The sequence below is a fragment of the Thalassophryne amazonica genome, chromosome 3 (genome assembly GCF_902500255.1).
Source record: "Thalassophryne amazonica chromosome 3, fThaAma1.1, whole genome shotgun sequence".
Classification (NCBI taxonomy): Eukaryota; Metazoa; Chordata; class Actinopteri; order Batrachoidiformes; family Batrachoididae; genus Thalassophryne; species Thalassophryne amazonica.
The window spans coordinates 64,675,625-64,694,772 of NC_047105.1; the positions used below are offsets into that span (position 1 = coordinate 64,675,625).

The 19,148-nt window shown below is 42.5% G+C and overlaps 1 protein-coding gene across 1 annotated transcript in view; it reads right to left on the reverse strand.

Annotated features, from left to right (window-relative positions):
• dstyk (dual serine/threonine and tyrosine protein kinase) overlaps positions 1-19,148 on the reverse strand; it is an 81,286-nt gene that overhangs the window by 28,912 nt on the left and 33,226 nt on the right. The window contains exons 3-5 of the mRNA XM_034166562.1: positions 6,166-6,660; positions 5,832-6,027; positions 2,117-2,355 (exon numbers count right to left, since the gene is read on the reverse strand). Of these exons, the coding sequence (XP_034022453.1) occupies positions 2,117-2,355; positions 5,832-6,027; positions 6,166-6,660 (930 nt within the window). The remainder of the gene's footprint in view (positions 1-2,116; positions 2,356-5,831; positions 6,028-6,165; positions 6,661-19,148) is intronic.

A 19,148-nucleotide genomic window follows, 5' to 3' on the forward strand; every position in this document is an offset into this window, starting at 1 on the left:
CAAATATTCACAGACCCCTACACATGTAGCCTATAGCCTCAGCAGAAAAAAATGCCAACGGCAGGCAGAGAGAAAATCTTTCACCTGCCATTGATGTCTTCATAATAGCACAATGCGCCTGTTGTTGTGGTTAAGAGCAAAAGCATCAATGATTTGGTTGCTGTCCAGAGGTCGTGTTCTCTGAGGGGTAAGTTCCAGGAGTAACACCGGGTCACTGGTTCTGCTGTTCCTTGGGTAGTTCTTTATGCGACACAGACTTCACTTCTTTCCAATTCTACTCATGCATATTTGAGCAGCAAAAACCAATCCATTTCAACAACTTGAAACTACACTCAACAGTATGTCATCATTGATGCTGAAAAACTCATCCATGCCTTTGGCTCATCTAGGCTTGACTACAGTAAGTCCCTGTTCTTTGGAATCTCTGGGGAAAAAAAAAAAACAGCCTTCAAAGCCATTCAAAACAGTCCAGCTGGAATTCTGATGAGAGTATGTAAACAGCAACACACCACAACTATACTCCATAACCTTCACAGGCTCCCCATCACCTACAGAATCCATTTTAAGATTGCTCTCATCACCCACTAATGCATCCATGGCAATACCCCACATACCTCAAAGACCTCCTCGCTCCCCACATATCCTCACATTCCCTCTGTTCATACAACACTCATTCTTCCATCCCCCTCACACTAAACTTCGCACCATGGAGACAGGGCCTTCAGTTCAGCTGCTCCTCATATTTGGAAGTCCCTCCCTGACCATCTGAGGGCTCCAAGACTATGGAAGCTTTTTAAAAAAGCCTCAAAACATACCTATTTAGACAGGCCTATCACAGCTCTCAATAATTTGAATCTGTTGCATCTTAGTCTTCTTATTCTATTTTATTTAGATTTTATTCTATTCTGCTGACTGTTTTTATCTTAAGATTTACTGTTTTTATTGTCGTTTATCCTCGGTTTTATATTTTTATTGTTTTTTCCTGTAGCACTGAGATTTTTATTAATGAAGGTACATTATAAATGAAATTTATTATTATTGTTATTATTATGACGTTGTATGTGATGTCATTAAACGTCACGTTACACTCATTTTGTGTAAAGCAATCAGTCTTGTTGATGAATAGTTTCTTTTCATTTTTGTAATGACAAAGAAAAAGCCTGTATAGGAGAAGTTCAGTTTCAGTGTAGACAAGGCCTTAAAAACATGGGATGAAATTAAATTAAAATAACGTGCTATGACAAATCCAGGGGGAACTTTAGCGCCCCCTAGCACGGCCAGTGTCCCCCCCCGCTGAACAAACTTGGAACTTTTTGGAAAAACAAAGCCTTTCAACTGTAAAATAAACCATAAATTTCTAAATGTATAATCACTGACGCTCAGGCAAGGAACTCTGAATACTCAAAGATTTCAATGGAGTTTTTTCCCCATTCGACGGACAGAATCTCGGTTCAGCTCTGCTCCTGACTGCGCTCTGAGCTGCTGTTTTATAGCGTTTCACAGCCTCAGGAAGTTGAAGTGGCTGATTTTTCGGTAACACTTCTGTTCATTTCAGCTAATCCATGCTCTGTGGCACAGACAATTTGAACCAGAGAGCTGGGCAGAAATTTGACGTTAACCATGGCTTAAAACCCTCGACTGTGGAACAAATAGTTTGGCTTCAGCTCAGAAACCTCCCCCTCTCCTTCTCACGCTCAGCAGTAAAGACAGCAGAGAGCAAGCAGCAGCAGTTGTGAAGTTTCACAGACATGGCTTCTCTCCGGTATCGGAAAACGCTGCGGGTTGTATTGGTATTTTCCAATACTTGAATTGCATTGGTATCGGAAGCCGATCATGATATTGGAACAGATCAGTCCCAATCTTAGTATAAAGTACCTTAATACACAAAGTCTTTCAGAAGATATCATCCACAGATCAACCACATGGAAGGATGGACACACACGAAGTCAACCATTTCCTACATTTCCTGTGCCTTCAGTGACATGGGTTAAAAAAACAACAACAACATGGCAATATTGCTATCATCATATGCTATCTGTCATACATTTTATCCTATTTATCCTTTAAAATTTAAAATGATACAAGATAAATACCAAGAGCATAGTTTACTGCCCACCTGCTTGAGATGATCAGATGTGATAATGTGGGCAGACGACTCAATGGTGGACTTCTCCAGACTGTTGAGACATCGCTCTAGAGTTCCTACAAAGCTTTCTCTCAAATAGTCCACAGAACTAATCAGTTTATTTGCCACCGCCTTATTCAAGCGAACAACTATCAACTCCTGGATCTGCTGAATGCAAGATTTGATCTCCTTTGATGTAACAGCTTCTCCATTAGTTGTTACAATGATGTCTGCAGATAAAACAAAAATAGTGTCAGTTTTGTAAAATATGCACAGAATGCAATTAAAGAGCAAAATTAAAGGCACCATGAAACAGGTTTTCAGCAATTCTTCACTGACACACCATTGCATGTCTGCATCAGATTGAAGCCCCAACAGTACAATGCTTGAATTATATCAGTAGATGTCAAATATATGTTGGACAAACAATATCTATCTCCAAATCTTTGTTACAAAAGTTTCTTGGACCCAATAAGGGGTTCTGGCGGCATGTTCCCAGTTTCAACACAAAACAAAATTGCACTGAGCATACATTTGAGCTATGAAAGAAACTAAGTGGTTACCTGTGTTGAGCAGGGTTATTTTTTTATAAAGCACTTGCACTGATAATTGAGTATAATAAATAGACTGACGAGGCCCTGTACAATTCTGTAGTTGAAAATTTGAAACTTTGCAGTAAAAAGTGGTGGAAATAATATCAAGTAAGCAGACATCTGGTTGCCAAATACCCCTTCAAAGGCAAGTGGTTTTTGTTTGTTTGTTTACTCTGTCAGTCTGTTATAACACACTCCTGTCCAGGTGGTGGCAGTAACGTGCCAATAGGTATGCTAGCTGCCACTAAACGTACAAAAAGAACAAGCTGACAGCATGCTAACTTTACAATAGAGCCCGACCGATATGGATTTTTTTGAGGCCGATGCCGATAAAGATATTTGGGTGAAAAAAATGCAGATAATTGATAAATCGGCTGATTTGCAGACAGCCGATAAATCAGCTGAATGTTTCAACCTCTTAGCAGTAAATTAAAGTTTTTCATGCTAGAAATAAGGTCTACACAACGTGAGCTTAATAAAAAGCGTGACCGACGCAATGAAGCACATTTGACACATTACTACATAAACTGAGTTAATCAAACTGAGTTGAACTGAAACGGGAGAAATGTGGGGTGGGTGAATGTAATCGCAAAGTTATTACAAACAACATCCTTATAAACTTATTTGTATGCTTTTGTCAGCTGATCAGTGCAGTGTGATGGCGAACTATGGGGGCAGGTGATGAATACATTTAAGCAGGGGTGTAAGCAGCTCTCAGTTGAATGGAGTCAGAGCTCCATCTACTGGACAAACAGTGCAAGGACATTTTACATTGCCGACACAAACATTATTTCAATAACTGTTCTGTTTATGAGAAATTATCGGCGTTCTATCGGCAAAATTTCGGCCGATAGCGAGTACTTTGAAAAGGGCTTATATCGGCCGATAATATCGGCGGTCGGGCTCTACTTTACAAATTTTACTTACCAATGATAACTTCTGCAGTAAAGTTATACGTTTGCCATGGTGCACTGACAATCATAAAGTCAACTGCGTTTTGGATTTGTGGGTAACTGTAGTGGATACTCTTAATGTTACACAGTTCAAATGATGTTGCATTCTCAAAATGTGTTGGTGTGCAGGCAGCACCATGGTTCCAGTGCGTTTGTGTTTGTGACAAAAACTAGTGTCCAGCAACTGTTGTATTACACATTCAGGTATTTTGATTATTAAAGCAGTATACTTGTATGCCAAAATGCATGACTGGTAGGAAAAATGCATACACGTTGGTAGGTTTGCATCATGGACTTTCACAAATACTGACAACTACAGTTTTGAAATATGAAGTTATGGCCAGAGTTTCACTGTCGCACATTAAAAAAAAAAAATCTTATGAAGAAAGAAAGCAATTTACATTTCCAATAAGGCACCGCAAATTGTACAAGGCAATCACACCCAAACCTCCATGTGAACATACCAGAGGTGGTGGGCCGGGCTCAAGCACCAGACAATTTCCTATCCTATATCAGCCAAACAAAAATAAAAAATAAAAAAAATCAACCCAGAAAGCATCGATTCATCAACAGCTGAGCCCCCCCCACCAGTCACTTGAGCCTCTGGCTGCTTTCACACGGTGCAGTGCTTGGCAACTATACTTTATTTCCACGTTACCTTACAATCGCAATGCTGTTATTCTCACGTGTGTTATCTCTTAACTCCCTTCATCATGGAACAACATAAGCTAGTTGTAAGCGCAACAAATAGGAGCAAAGCAGGATTAGTGCTGCAATTGTTTTGTTTTAAAACATTATATGTAGCCAGCTGTATATAAACGTAGGCTAGTAGCAGTCTTGACATGCATACAGGTATATACTGTAAGCATAGACAGTTTCAGCTGGTGACATATGAGGTCTGTTAGAAAAGTATCAGACCTTTTTATTTTTTTCAAAAACCATATGGATTTGAATCACGTGTGATTGCATCAGACAAGCTTGAACCTTCGTGCGCATGCGTGAGTTTTTTCACGCCTGCCGTTCGCCTGTAAGCAGGCTTTGTGTGAGCACTGGTCCACCCCTCTCGTCGGATTTTTATCGCGAATAAATGTCTGAACGATTTGGAGCTTTGCTGCATCAATTTTTTTTCCAGAAACTGCGAGAGACCTCCAGGTGGACACCGTTCGGAAAACTAATATGGCTTTCAGGGACGATTTTATGGGGATTATACAGATTAAGGAGTGTTACTGCCGCTTTAAGGACGGCCCACAACTGCTGAAAGTGCGGCGCGCTCCCAGCACCGATCGACATGCTCACACCCCACTGAAACAACCAGATCATTTCCAACGTGAAGGCTTTGTTGATCCGGGACCTCGTCTGACTTTCACAAAAAGGCAGAAGGAGTGGACATCAGCACTTTTTCGGCACATTCCACTGTTACAGGAGTTTTTTTTTCATGGAAAGAAAAGAGGAGGGATGCGCCACGGAGCTGTTCATTACACGGGACAAAACCACCTCGGTGTTGGTCTCAAGAGGACGGCTTTCAGATGGATTCCGGTTGCTTTTCAGTCGTGTGATTATCCGATTGTGATTGTGCATGAGCTGGACATAAAAAGGTCCGATACTTTTCTAACAGACCTCGAATGTGTGGAGACAGCTGGGGTGTTATAAATCAGTAGGAAGCAGTACTGACCCACATTTCACATGAATAAACCATACTCCAGCAAAGTATTTTGTGCTTCAAGGAGGTGATATTGTAAAGACCTAGTGCTGTAATGAATAGTCACCTGTTGCATATAGCAGTGTTAATGGCAGTAGACGTATAGTCTTTACACTGATTTCACAGAGACAATGTAATATGACTTCAAAGAAAAGCAATAAAATATTTCCACTTCAGCGTCTTACCAACTGATGCCGTATGACAGAAGCAACCATGTGATGTAGCAAACTGAAAATAAACTGACTGAAACTGTCTTTGTCCAACTAGCTGTAAAAGGGTACCAGCTGGGGGAGTAACCTGCGCCAGACTGGCGTCCTGCTCAAGGGGAGTTGCAGACTTTTATCCGATTCATGGTATGGACACTGAATATAAGTACAAGTAACAACAGGCCTCGGGGCATATGGACATACTTCTACTTCTTAAAATCATGCTGAGGGCATACTTAACTATGCTGCACTAACCTGTAAACTCCAGGTTAGCAGCATCCTCCAGCAACTGCTCTTTCATGCTGCTGAGAGTTTCCACAATCATCTCTTTCATCTCCTCCTGTTTGCGGTTAGCGATAGCCATAAGGGAGGTGAACAATTCAACTTCTTTCTCACGAGTGTACTCCAGTCTGCGAGGCGTTATTTGCAGGTCCCTCTGCAAGTCAAAAGCCTGCAGAAAGACAACAGTCAGGATAAAGGCTGCAGTCAGTGATTCAGAAAGAGAAGACTGTGTCACAGCAATTCAGAATCAAATGTCACGAGAATACAACAGTAACAGAAATAACATTCAGATGAATTATCATCTGACCTGGTTAATGAAAAGATCAAGACAGCGACAATGCAGCCCATTTAGAAGGTTGGCTGCCTCCACCTGCTGGTTTTGAAGCACCTGACGTGTAAAAGGCACCAGCAACCGATGCAGTTTTTCAAAGGTCTCACCCAGCATGTCCTGAGGCTTACCGCCTAGACTCTGACTCACTGTAGGAGCCCCACAGGAACAGTTCCCAGTTGGTCCACTCAGGAAGCCAAGGGACAGCAGCTGCTTATGGAGAGGACTCCTATCCCTCTCAGCATGACGGCCTGGTTCTGGGGAAGCTGCCGCACCCACATCAGGGACACGGACAAAACAGATGGGAAAGCAGAGCATCTTTTTGACTTTCCAGAGCTCAGCAACCTGTTCTGTGCTCAGACACTCCTGGTTGACAGCACAGAGCATGATGGGAATCACACAGCGAGTGCAGTCTTCCAGTGCCTCTTCTATGGGCTGGACACTTGGACAAGGCACAACCATGACTTTGGCTTCCTGATGAGGAAACCACAGAAAATATTACTTTTATTCAAGGAAAAATGTTTCAAGATGGGTATTATTCCAAATCACAGTTTGTAAAAGAAGAAAATCATGTATTCACAAAGTTTACAGAATGACTGCTGTTAGCCAACTACTGACCTGTTGACCAACATCTGCAGCCACCCTCAATACAAAGAAAATGAAGTAGTCCGTGGGCACTTCTTCAGTCTTTAGCCCACGGACTAAAGACTGAAGACGTTTTCAATGGTGCAAAGCAACTTTATTTTCAAAGAATGTTTTTGTGAACTTATCTACAGTCCATCTTAACTAAAGACAAGTGGAAAAGTACCATCATTACATTGATGAAATGGCCCTTGCTTCCACGATTGCATAATCTATTTTTTTCAATTCATCAATTACCCTATAAAATGTTAGAAAGACTAGAGTGGTAGGAGTTCATCTTTTCATCAAAGTCAAGCAAGCATGTTGAAGAATATTTGTGGAAGTCCAACGGCAAATCAAATGTGCTGAGGAGAATGACAGTGAGAAGTCAAATGGCAAAAATTTGAATTAACAACTTGCGCTGGCACTTTCTTGGCGATGTTGATAAGGTATGGCACAGAGTTAAATGTGCACTGATGTGAGAAATGTCAAATTCAGCCTATGAGTCTGGTAACCATAAATTTTACATTTGTCTGATCAAGGGTTGGGGATGGATACGTTCTGATCAACACTGATGCCATTATGGAAGCTGCTTATCAGCCCCATTCTTTACAGATTCCCGATCAATTTCCTATGTGAAAGAATGGAGGCCTATTCAAGTTTTCAAAGTCAATGCAGCCATTTCCCTTGTTGCTAGATGCTAGATGTTGCTTGATGTCATGAGGCCAGAAGTGACATCATGACACATACATTTTCGCAACACATAAGTGTCAGAAGATCTTGCCAGCATTGATAAGAGATGAGCTCATTCAATGTATTGATGTGACAGAAAGGAAAAGACTGGATCTGGGCCACTTCTGCCTGTAATGTGAATGCAGTTGGCCAAAATAAAAATAAATAAATAAATAAATAAATAAAAACAAAATTTTTATTATAAATAATTTAACAGTACTAAAGTGAAATCTTACATTTTTGAGGTTTGTCCAACTAGTAATGAACTAAAAGCTAATCAATTAATAACACTATCAAAAAATAAATAAACAAACCCCAAAAAATAACATCTACCATGGAGAAGGAACACAAGAATATGTGATGTTATATTAGATGTTAATTACCTAAATAAGATTTTCAAAATACAACCCCAATTCCAATGAAGTTGGGATGTTGTGTAAAATGTAAATAAAAACAGAATACAATGGTTTGCAAATCCTCTTCAACCTATATTCATTTGAATACACCACAAAGACATGAAACTTAATGTTCAAACTGATAGACTGTTGTTTTTGTGCAAATATTTGCTCATTTTGAAATGGATGCCTGCAACACGTTTCAAAAAAGTTGGGACGGGGCAACAAAAGACTGGGAAAGTTGATGAATGCTCAAAGAACACCTAATTGGAAACAGGTGAGTGTCATGACTGGGTATAAAAGGAGCATCCCTAAAAGTCTCAGCCGTTCACAAGCAAAGATGGGGCGAGGATCACCACTTTCTGAAGAGCTGCGTGAAAAAAATAGTCCGACAGCTTAAGAACAATATTTCTCAACGTTCAATTGCAAGGAATTTAGGGATTCCATCATCTACAGTCCATAATATAATCAGAAGATTCAGAGAATCTGGAGAACTTTCTATACGTAATCGGCAAGGCCAAAAACCAACACTGAATGCCCATGACCCTCGATCCCTCAGGCGGCACTGCACTAAAAACCGACATCACTGTGTAAAGGATGTTACCGCATGGGCTCAGGAACACCTCAGAAAACTGTTGTCAGTTAACACAATTCGTCGCTACATCTACAAGTGCAAAAAAACTATCATGCAAAGTGAAAGCCATACATCAACAACAGCCAGAAATGCCGCCGCCTTCTCTGGGCCCGAGCTCATTTGAAATGGGCAGACACAAAGTGGAAAAGTGTGCTGTGGTCTGATGAGTCCACATTTCAAATTGTTTTTGGAAATCATGGACGTTGTGTCCTCCAAACAAAAGTGGAAAAAGACCATCCAGATTGTTACCAGTGCAATGTTCAAAAGCCAGCATCTGTGATGGTATGAGGGTGTGTTAGTGCCCATGACAACGGCAACTTGCACATCTGTGATGGCACCATCAATGCTGAAAGGTACATCCAGGTTTTGGAGCAACACATGCTGCCATCCAAGCAACATCTTTTTCAGGGACGTCCCTGCTTATTTCAGCAAAACAATGCCAAGCCACATTATTCACGCGTTACAACAGCGTGGCTTCGTAGTAAAAGAATGCGGGTACTAGACTGGCCTGCCTGCAGTCCAGACGTGTCACCCATTGAAAATGTGTGGCGCATTATGAAGCACAAAATACGACAGAGACCCCGGACTGTTGAACAACTAAAGTCGTATATCAAGCAAGAATGAGAAATAATTCCACCTACAAAGTGTCCTCTGTTCCCAAACGCTTATTGAGTGTTGTTAGAAGGAAAGGTGATGTAACACAGTGGTAAACATACCACTGTCACAGCTTTTTTGAAACGTGTTGCAGGCATCCATTTCAAAATGAACAAATATTTGCACAAAAACAAAGTTTATCTGTTTGAACATTAAATATCTTGTCTTTGTGGTGTATTCAATTGAATATAGGTTGAATAGGATTTGCAAATCATTGTATTCTGTTTTTATTTACATTTTACACAACGTCCCAACTTCATTGGAATTGGGGTTGTATGTACTTGGGTTTTTTGCAATTAGCGAATAAATTAATAAAAAAAATTAATGTACAATGTGATTTAGCAAAAGAAACAAACAGCCAACATATGACAGCTGAAATATCTGTGATGGACTTGGGAATGTCAGCTACAGGGCATACAAATGACAGCTAAAAATATATGTTTAAACCTCGAGTTTAAAAAACAACCCAGAACATAAAACTAGACACAGAAAGCCAGACAGGGAGACCATGATGGAGAAAAATCCAAGCACAGAAAAGAGGCAGAAATGACAAACGGCTACACAAAGGAGACAGTCAGTACCATCTCCAAGAAACAAGAGCCAAACCCATCTCTGTGGTCACTTCACAACAAATACTGCAAACATATACTCGCCACAAATCAAAATCAATTTTGTGTTTTAAACTGCTTTAATGTTATACAGGAACTGAAAGACATCAACCAAATGTCAGCAGGCAATTCTGAAACTATAAATAAGACAAAACTCTGCATCAGTACTGAGTATTACTGCTTACAATTGATCCAGCTGCACAGAAAAGATTCAACAAAAAAACTGAGGCAAACTGTCTTGTTCATAAATTTTAAGGATGATTGGAATTCATGACTACATCACAGCCACGCAAACTCTTTACTGAGTTCATGAGGCACTGGAAATGGAACAGTCACACTACATTATACAGCTCAAAAGTATTCTAGAAATGTGGCCCCTTTATGGATTCCTGTGTACTAAAGCTGAGGTGAGAAGTAAACTCCAGGATAAAGATGAGGCTAATTAACACATCTGTTCTCCTCTGTGCTCCTCACAGCAGGATGATGCGATTATAGCAGGACTGTGTGAATACCACAGCAAGCACAGAGGGTTTCACCTTCATTTAACCTCACCAAAATACATCTCATTCATTCAGCAAAGCGCCCACCACATAAGCCTGTTATGAGCCTTTGTTTGTAACCTGTTTGATGAAACTTGGCATCATTTAAAATTAATTAAGTTATATACAGGCTTAATTACTGTGGTCAGTAATAAATTAACAATACTGTCCATAATTATTTGGACAGTGACAAGAGTTGCAATTTTTCATCGGTACATGACAATGGATTTGAAATGAAACAATGAAAATGTACCCATAGTGTAGACTTTGGGGTTTAATAAGATTATCACATTAAGCATTTGGGAATTACAGCCATTTCCATACACAGTCCTGCCACTTTCAGAGCCCCTAAATAATCTGCAAATTAAAAACATTGTATTTTCCGAAGTAGAAGTAAATTTGGTACAAAAATGCCTCTTTAAGAGAAAAACAATGTATATAAGTCTCACCGGAGTATAAATTGCATTCTAATCCAATTACATTTTTTCTGTGAATCTGATTGGTTAAGCGTGTGAGATTTCAGACCATATAATATTGGGGTAATGGTGGCAAAAATATTCGACCGTTTCACATTTGGATGTATTACTTCGCACCCTGACCGGTGTTCTGACAAGATGTCATTCCTGTTGAATGTCACTCCTGTCCTCCACGCAACTAATATTGTCAGGGCGCGGAAGTGTCTATTTATGCAATGAGACGCACAATTCGACAGAACACTGGCTGTGCATGCTGCTAGCTGAGAACGAGAGAAAGTCGCATACCGACAACAACGCCTAAATGGGTGAATCTGAGCTACCATACGAATGTACTGATGTGGATTCCGATACAGAAGTATCATTTCACATTTGATGGATTACTCCCCGTCCTGACCACTGTTGGAGCAACGCTGCCTCGGCTCGATGGTAAGCCTCACCAACGGAATTACCTACACAAAAATAAACTAGGAAACTGATGGAATTAGAATGGGAATAACCCCCTTGTGTCTGATGATTTGCGGACATTCGTGCTGTTATATCGTCGCAAATAGCCGTTTTACGGCTCCGCTAACGCATCGCTGGTTAAGCTCTATTTGCAACTGTATAGCCAGCAGTAACGTCCGCAAACAATCAGACACAACAGGATTATTCCCCAATTTATCACTTCATGCAAGAAGCAGCAAAATGGATTAAATCGTTGTACTATTAATTTATAAAGGCACATGTGTAAAAAAGGAGCTAACAAGTTAATTAAGGTCACTATAAGGGCACAAAATGCAAGTAAACTTCTTTCAGCCACTGATTATCAGATGTGGTGTGAATATACCATGCAATGAAACATTTGAAAAGCCGATGAATCGCGTATATATTTACCACAAAAACACTGCTTTAGGCATCGGAAGATAAGATCTAATTAATGTTTTTGTTACAAGCGCAAACTCCCGAGTCCCAAGCCGAGCAACGCTACACTGGCGTTTAGCCTCATAGAAGAGTGGCCTGCCTCCCTTGTGTCTTCGAGTGGCCGGGGGTGGGAGGCGACTGACTGTTTGTGCATATGCACTGAACAGCAAATCAGAGTATTCAGCCTTCTTGGAGTCACTGACTGGAGTCCTGCCTAGGGCTCTGGTGGGGGACTCCACTGGTCTGCTGGGGGACTTCAGCACACACGTGAGCAATGACAGACACCCCTGGAGAGGTGTGATTGGAAGGAACGGCCTTCCTGAGCTAAACCCAAGTGGCTATTTGTTATTGGATGTCTGTGCTAGTCATGGATTGTCCATAATGAAAGCCATGTTCTAACATAATTCTCATAAGTGTACATGGTACCAGAGCACCCAAGGTCGAAAGTCGATTGATTTTGTGATTCTATCATCTGATCTCAGACTGCATGTTGTGGACATTCGGGTGAAAGAGTGCAGGAGGACTGGACAGACTTGGTGAGCCATAATGGATATTGCAGGTGACCTTGGAACATCTGGAGGAGCCCACTGTCCAAAAGATATTCAACTTACAACTCCGGCAGAGTTTTTTCTGGCATCCCTGTGGAGGGTGGGGGCATTGAGCCAGAATAGGTAATATTCAAAACTTCCATTGCTGAAGCAGCAGTGGGGAGCTGTGGCCTGAAGGTCTTAAGCCCCGTTTACACACAGACGGTAAGAGCTCCTGGAAGCATCCCGGAAGAGTTTTTGGCTGTCTTAAGGATCACACACCGTTGTTAACGCCGGCACTAGGGGGCGTGGCTTAGTTCGTGCTTTACTGGGAATTGTCGAAAAAATTATTCAACATGTTGAATAATTCCGGGAGCGCTCCCGGAGACCTCCCGTGACGACGAACGGCGTTTGATACTTTTTAATCGCCGTTTCATCCTGCCACTTCCTGTAGTGCCGCAGTTCTCGTCGCGCCGCGATGACCAATCAGGGACTGAATATGTAGTGACGTGGAGATGTCTGGAGTTTGAAGATGTGAACATGTCCTGTATCTGGTAGCAGCCTGTGAGCAGGACTTATGTCTCTTTTGTCTTTATTTTACAATCATGACAGAGTTTTTGGAGTGAGCAGCAGCACCACAGCAGCTTGGAGCGGAGGTTCTTTATAATTTTATTTTACGTGCGTGCGCGCGCGAATCGTCCTGGAGATTATTTTACTTATTAGCGACACAGCTGTATAATAAAGCAAATAGTGATTGGCTTCTAAACACAATTATGACAGAGTTTTTTGGGGGAAAGAACAAGAAGGAGCCCACAGCAAACAGCAGCGGGGAGCGGATCGAGTTTCTTTTTTTCTTTCTTTTTTTTACGTGCGCGCGCAGGCGAATCCTCTGTAGAGAATATTTTATTAATTAACTACACAGATGTATAATAAAACAAATGGTGACTGGTTTCTAAACACAATTATGACAGAGTTTTTTGGGGGAAAAAGCGAGCTGCAGCAAGCAATGGAGTTTTTCTTTTTTTTTTTTTTTTGTTTACATGTGCGCGCGTGAACGGGACAGTTGATCCTCAAACTGGGTCCTGCAGAGGCGGAAGGACCGCTAAAAGCGGCCGTCACCCAGACACAGCTCCTGGAGCAAATAATGATACTCTCTGTATTGGGAGCTTTCCACAGCAACTTGCTCCGTGTGATCAAGGTCCGTCATTTGACTGACACCCGGAGCCGGCGAGCTCCACCCCTTTCCACCGCGAAAACAGCCGGAACTACCGCGAACTTCGGTCTACGTACTACTCTGCCAATAAAACCGTCTGTGTGTAAACCTTGCTTTAGGTGCCTCAAAGGGTGGCAATCTTGGAACACCGTGGAGGACACCAGTTGTCAGGGAAGTCGTCCGACTGAAGGGATACGTAAGCTAGGAGAACTCCGGAGACAGTTGTAAGGTACTGATTGCCCCAAGAGCAGCAGCCTCTGCTGTGAGGGAGGAAAAACAGCAGGTATGGGAGGAGTTCCGAGTAACCATAAAGAAGGACTTCCGGTCGGCACCAAGGTGCTTCTGGCAGACCGTGAGGCACCTCAGGAGAGGAAAACGGGGAACCATCCAAGCTGTCTACAGTAAGAAGGGAACTCTGTTGACCTCATGGGCACTGGAATAAAACACTTTGAGGAACTCCTGCATCAGACTGGAGTGTCCTCTATAGTAGGTGCAGAGCTGGAAGATGATGGGGGATAATCATACATTTCCCTGGTGGAAGTCGCTGAGGTAGTCAAACAACTTGACTCCACTGTGCCAAAGCCCTGGGGGCTGATAAAATCCTTCCAGAAATGCTGAAGGCTCTGGGTGTGGAGGGACTGTCTTAAATGAGACGTCTTCAACACTACGTGGAGGTCTGGGATAGTGCCTAAGGAGTGGCAAACTGGAGTGGTGGTCCCCATATTTTAAAAAAAGGATCAGAGTGTGTGTTCCATTTACAGGGACATTACACTCCTCAGCTGCCTGTTAAAGTTTACTCCAGGGTGCTGGAAAGGAGAATTCGGCTGATAGTCAAACCCCTGATTGAAGAGGAACAATGCAGGTTTGGTCCTGGCCATGGAACAACCGACCAGCTCTCCACTCTCACAAAGATCCTGGAGGGGGCTTGGGAGTATGCTCATCCAGTCTACATGTTTTTTTTTTTGTTTTGTTTTTTAACTTGGAGAAGGCATATGAATGGGTACCCTGGGAGATACTGTGGGATGTGCTCCCATCTCAGGGCTATCCAATCTCTCACAGAAAGAACGAGAGCTATGGTCGGGTTCTTGGCAGTAAGTCGGACTCGCTTCCAGTGGGAATTGGCCTCCGCCAGGGCTGCGCCTTATCACCAATCTTTGTGATATTCATGGACAGGATATTGAGGTGTAGTTGTGGGGAGGAGGGTCTTCAGTTTGGTGGGCTCAGGGTCTCATCACTGTTTTTTGCAGATGATGTGGTCCTGTTGGCTTCATCGGCCTGCAACCTTCAGCACTCACTGGGTCGGTTCGCAGCTGAGTATGAAGCTGCTGGGATGAGGATCAGCACCTCTAAATTTGAGGCCATGGTTCTCAGCAGGAAACCGATGGATTGCCTACTCTGGGTAGGGAATGAGGTCTTGCCCCAAGTTAAGGAGTTTAGGTACCTCAGGGTCTTGTTCATGAGTGAGGGGACAATGGAGCATGGGACTGGCCGGTGAATTGGTGCAGCAGGGGTGGTATTGCACTTGCTCGACCACAGTGTTGTGACAAAAAGGGAGGTGATCCAAAAGGCAAGGCTTTCGGTCTACTGGTCAATCTTTGGTCCTACTCATGGTCATGAGGTTTTGGTCATGACCGAAAGAACTACATCACGGGTACAAGCGGCTGAAATGGGTTTCCTCAGGAGGGTGGATGGGAAATGGGGTGAGGAGGCTGGAGTAAAGCCGCTGCTCCTTCACGTTGAGAGGAGCCAGCTCAGGTGGTTCAGGCACCCTAGGGAGGTGTTCCAGACACATCCAAGAGGAGACCCTGGGGAAGACCCAGGACTAGGTAGAGAGATTATATCTCCACACTGGTCTGGGAACGCTTCAGAATCCACCCGTCAGAGGTGGTTACTGTGGCCTGGGAAAGAGAAGTTTGGGGTCCCCTGCTGAAGCTGTTGCCCCGCGACTCAATCCCAGATAAGTGATTGAATGTCTATGTATGTACTTTTTGAGCACAACACTGACTTATTGTGAATTACTTTCTATGTGGGATGTTTCCCAAAGCGACAAAGCGGTCCATCGCAAACTTACTGTAAGTTCAGTACTAAATCAGTTCATAGCAGCATTTACCTGTTTACGGTTCATGTTGCTGTGGAAATGAACGTCTTTTCATTTGCGCCGTAACAACAAACAAACACACGTCTGTTTGTTTGTACTGTAACAAAGAGCCATGAATATCAGTTCTTGTGCGTTTTTACGGTGCAGTTCTTTGTGTCAGACACTCTGCTATTTGATAGAAATTTATTCATATATATTTGCTTGAAGTAAGCATGAATGCTAATTGTATTTTAAATGGAGCAGACATGAGGATAAGCTCAAAATAGTAATGCCACAACAATCGGTCATTTAAAGAACACTTTACGGTGCATCTGGAAAGTATTTATAGCAGTGTTCAGACCTGGCACCTAAACGAGGCAGGCTTTTATTCAAGGCCGGCGATTATTCACAAAATGCTGCTTGTTGCCTGCGCTGTAATATAGTGTCAAGTTTCTCACATATCCCTGGGTGTGGCAAACAGAAGACAACTGCTTTAGATCAGAGCCCTCTGCGTGGCTGCAAACCTGTACACCTGCTAAATGACGGAGAACACAAAAAGCTGTGATTTGTCACATTTCTGGTGTCACTCCTCCGTCATCCTCCTTTCGGCTGCTCCTGTTAGGGGTCGCCACAGCAGATCATTCGTTTCTGTCTCGCCCTGTCTTCCGTAACTTCCTCTGTCACACCAACCACCTGCATGTCCTCCCTCACCACATCCATAAACCTCCTCTTTGGCCTCCTTCTCCTTCTGCCTGAAAGCTCCATCCTCAGCATCCTTCTCCCTATATACCCTGGTTTGCTCCTCTGCACATGTCAAAACCATGTCAATCTTGCCTCTTTGACTTTGTCTCCAAACCGTCCCACCTGAGCTGTCCCTCTGATATGTTCATTCCTAATCTGTCTATTCTCATCACTCCCAAAGAGAATCGCAATGTCTTCGGCTCTGCCACCTGTCTGTTTTTTAGTGCCACCATCTCCAAGTCATACAACATAGCTGGTTTCACTACTGTCTTGTAAACTTTCCCCTTCACTCTTACAGATATTCTTCAGTCACAAATCACTCCTGCCACTTTTCTCCACCCACTCCACCCTGTCTGTATTCTTTTCTTCACCTCTCTACCACACTCTCCACTACTTAGGACAGTTGACCCCAAGTATTTAAACTCATCTACTTTCACCAGTTCTCGTCCTTGTAACTGCACTATTCCACCGGGCTCCCTCTCATTCACACACATGTACTCAGTCTTGTTCCTACTGACCTTCATTCCTCTTCTCTTCACAGCATCTCTCCACCTTTCCAGGCTAAACTCAACCTGTTATCTACTCTCACTGCAGATCACGTCATCTGCAAACATCATAGTCCATGGAGACTCCTGTCTGATCTCATCAGTCACCCTGTCCATCACCATTGCAAATAAGAAAGGACACAGAGTTGATCCTTGGTGTAATCCCACCTCCACCTTGAATGAGTCATCATGAGTTCTCACGAGCCTGACACACGCGCCCGCTTGCCACACGTGGCTTGTAAAAATTCCGGCCCAATGTGGACCGGCAGTAAGGATCAAAAGATTTCCATCCAAAAATTTTGAATATTCAGTCATCCAGCATAGAATCATCAGTCCTCATCGCTGACCTGCAGCAGCCAAAGGAAGAAGAAGAAATCATCACACAGAATCATCCGCGTTGACGATCCCTCCCAAAAACAGTCAAATTGAAAATGGACTTTAATACAGCAGTCTAAATTTTCGGGGTCCACAACTTGATTGCGAGTAAAGCCAAATCTAGACTTACACATGGTCGAGTTAACGGCGCTCACCTGTAATATTTTAAGCCAAATTTTTTTTTACAAAGTTGAAGAAATAGATCTACTAAAGTTGTGCTTCCTTTGCTTCATTTAATGACAATAATTGATTAATTTTAAATTGTATGTACCTTGCTGTTTTTTTTGTTCAGTAAACGTAACAGCTTGCAGCTTTTTCTCAATGGTGTAGGAACGATACTTCCTTTTTGTGACATCACTGGTAGAAGGAGTTGTTCCCTCAGGAGTCAAATTACCAGTATATTGTCCATCAGCACACGCTCGAGCAGGAGGCTGCCATTTGGACCCACAACAGCTCACATGGACAATCAGCCAGGCAGTGACGTCTGGCGGCTAACATACGTGACCCAGCCTTTAAACAAAACCGATGTGAATTTAAGGCATTTATTTTTTTCCTAGCAGAATTTTGACTGGTCAGGCATTTAATCAAGCAAATATGGTAGACTTTATAGAGATAAGACAGCCCCCCCCCAAGAAATTAGCTCTTCAGAATGCTGAAAAATACAAATGTAAATGAACAAAATAAATCTGATTAATGGTATATATATTAATGGTATTTATGCAAATAGGGTCAGTGTTGGGTCAGGAGCTGAAGTTTCACCTTTTGAACACCAGATGGCTCACCTGTGCCAAGTACATGTTCTGGTGTCCCGTCGAGTTGAGGTGCGTCGCGCTACTGCGCATGCACACATTGCTCTACCGTCGAGATGAGGTGCCTTGCGCAACTGCACATGGGGAGATGATGTAACTCGCTCAACGTGCAACTGCGCATGCACATTTTGTTTTTTATGTTTTTTCCATCAAAGTTTTTTTTATTAATTGTATTCAGTGTATTTATAGCCTAGTAAATAAAACATTTTCTGTATTTTACGTTAGGAGCATAAATGTATGTATATGTATATTTTGCATGTCGAAATAAGCTAACTCCAGGTTAAAAATACTTATCGTTTTATAGTGAGTAGATTTTATACATTACTACGTTCGGATGAACAATTTATACATTTACTTGCCCATCAAAATAACCGAACTTGGTCAAGTAATTTTTTCAGTGCACACACATGCAGTTACACGAGGAACTGCATCTCGATGACGCACCAACGCTCGACAGACTTATCGCACCTCATCTCGACAGAACACCGGTTTAAAGAAGGAGCGCATTTCCGCATTTCTAAAATGCCATAAGAAAGCACTTAATTTACTCATATTTGAGTCGGTCTGCTCTGTGTAAGCCTGATCCCATCAGATCTCTGAAGCTAAGCAGTGCGGCATCTGGTTAGTACTTGGATGGGAGACCTCTTCAGAACACGAGTGGCTCTGTGTGTTTCCCCAGGTAAAACTGGAGTTGCGACAGGAAGGGCATCCGGCGTAAAACGTGTGCCAGATACCAATGCGGAACTGGCTGTATCCATTGTGGCGACCCCGAACAAGACGGGAGCAGCCGAAATGGCAACACAAAAAGACACTTAATTTACTCATATTTGGAGTAAGTCTGGGTCAGTCTGGATAAATTGTGGCACCCATCCTGCCAGCTAAAAAAATCCCCATCCTCTTTAATGTGGCTCTTTTTCAAATGTTTAAGTTAGCTGTATTCATAGGTGTGATTGGCAAAAAAAAAAAAAATTCAGCAAAATACATGGCGCACCTACCATGATGCAGCGACCCCCCCCACCCACCCACACACAGCAGTATTACTTAAATACATTTAATAAAATACATTGCAAACAGTACACATTGAATTGACTGTGTCAGCTATCAATAGTATTGGGA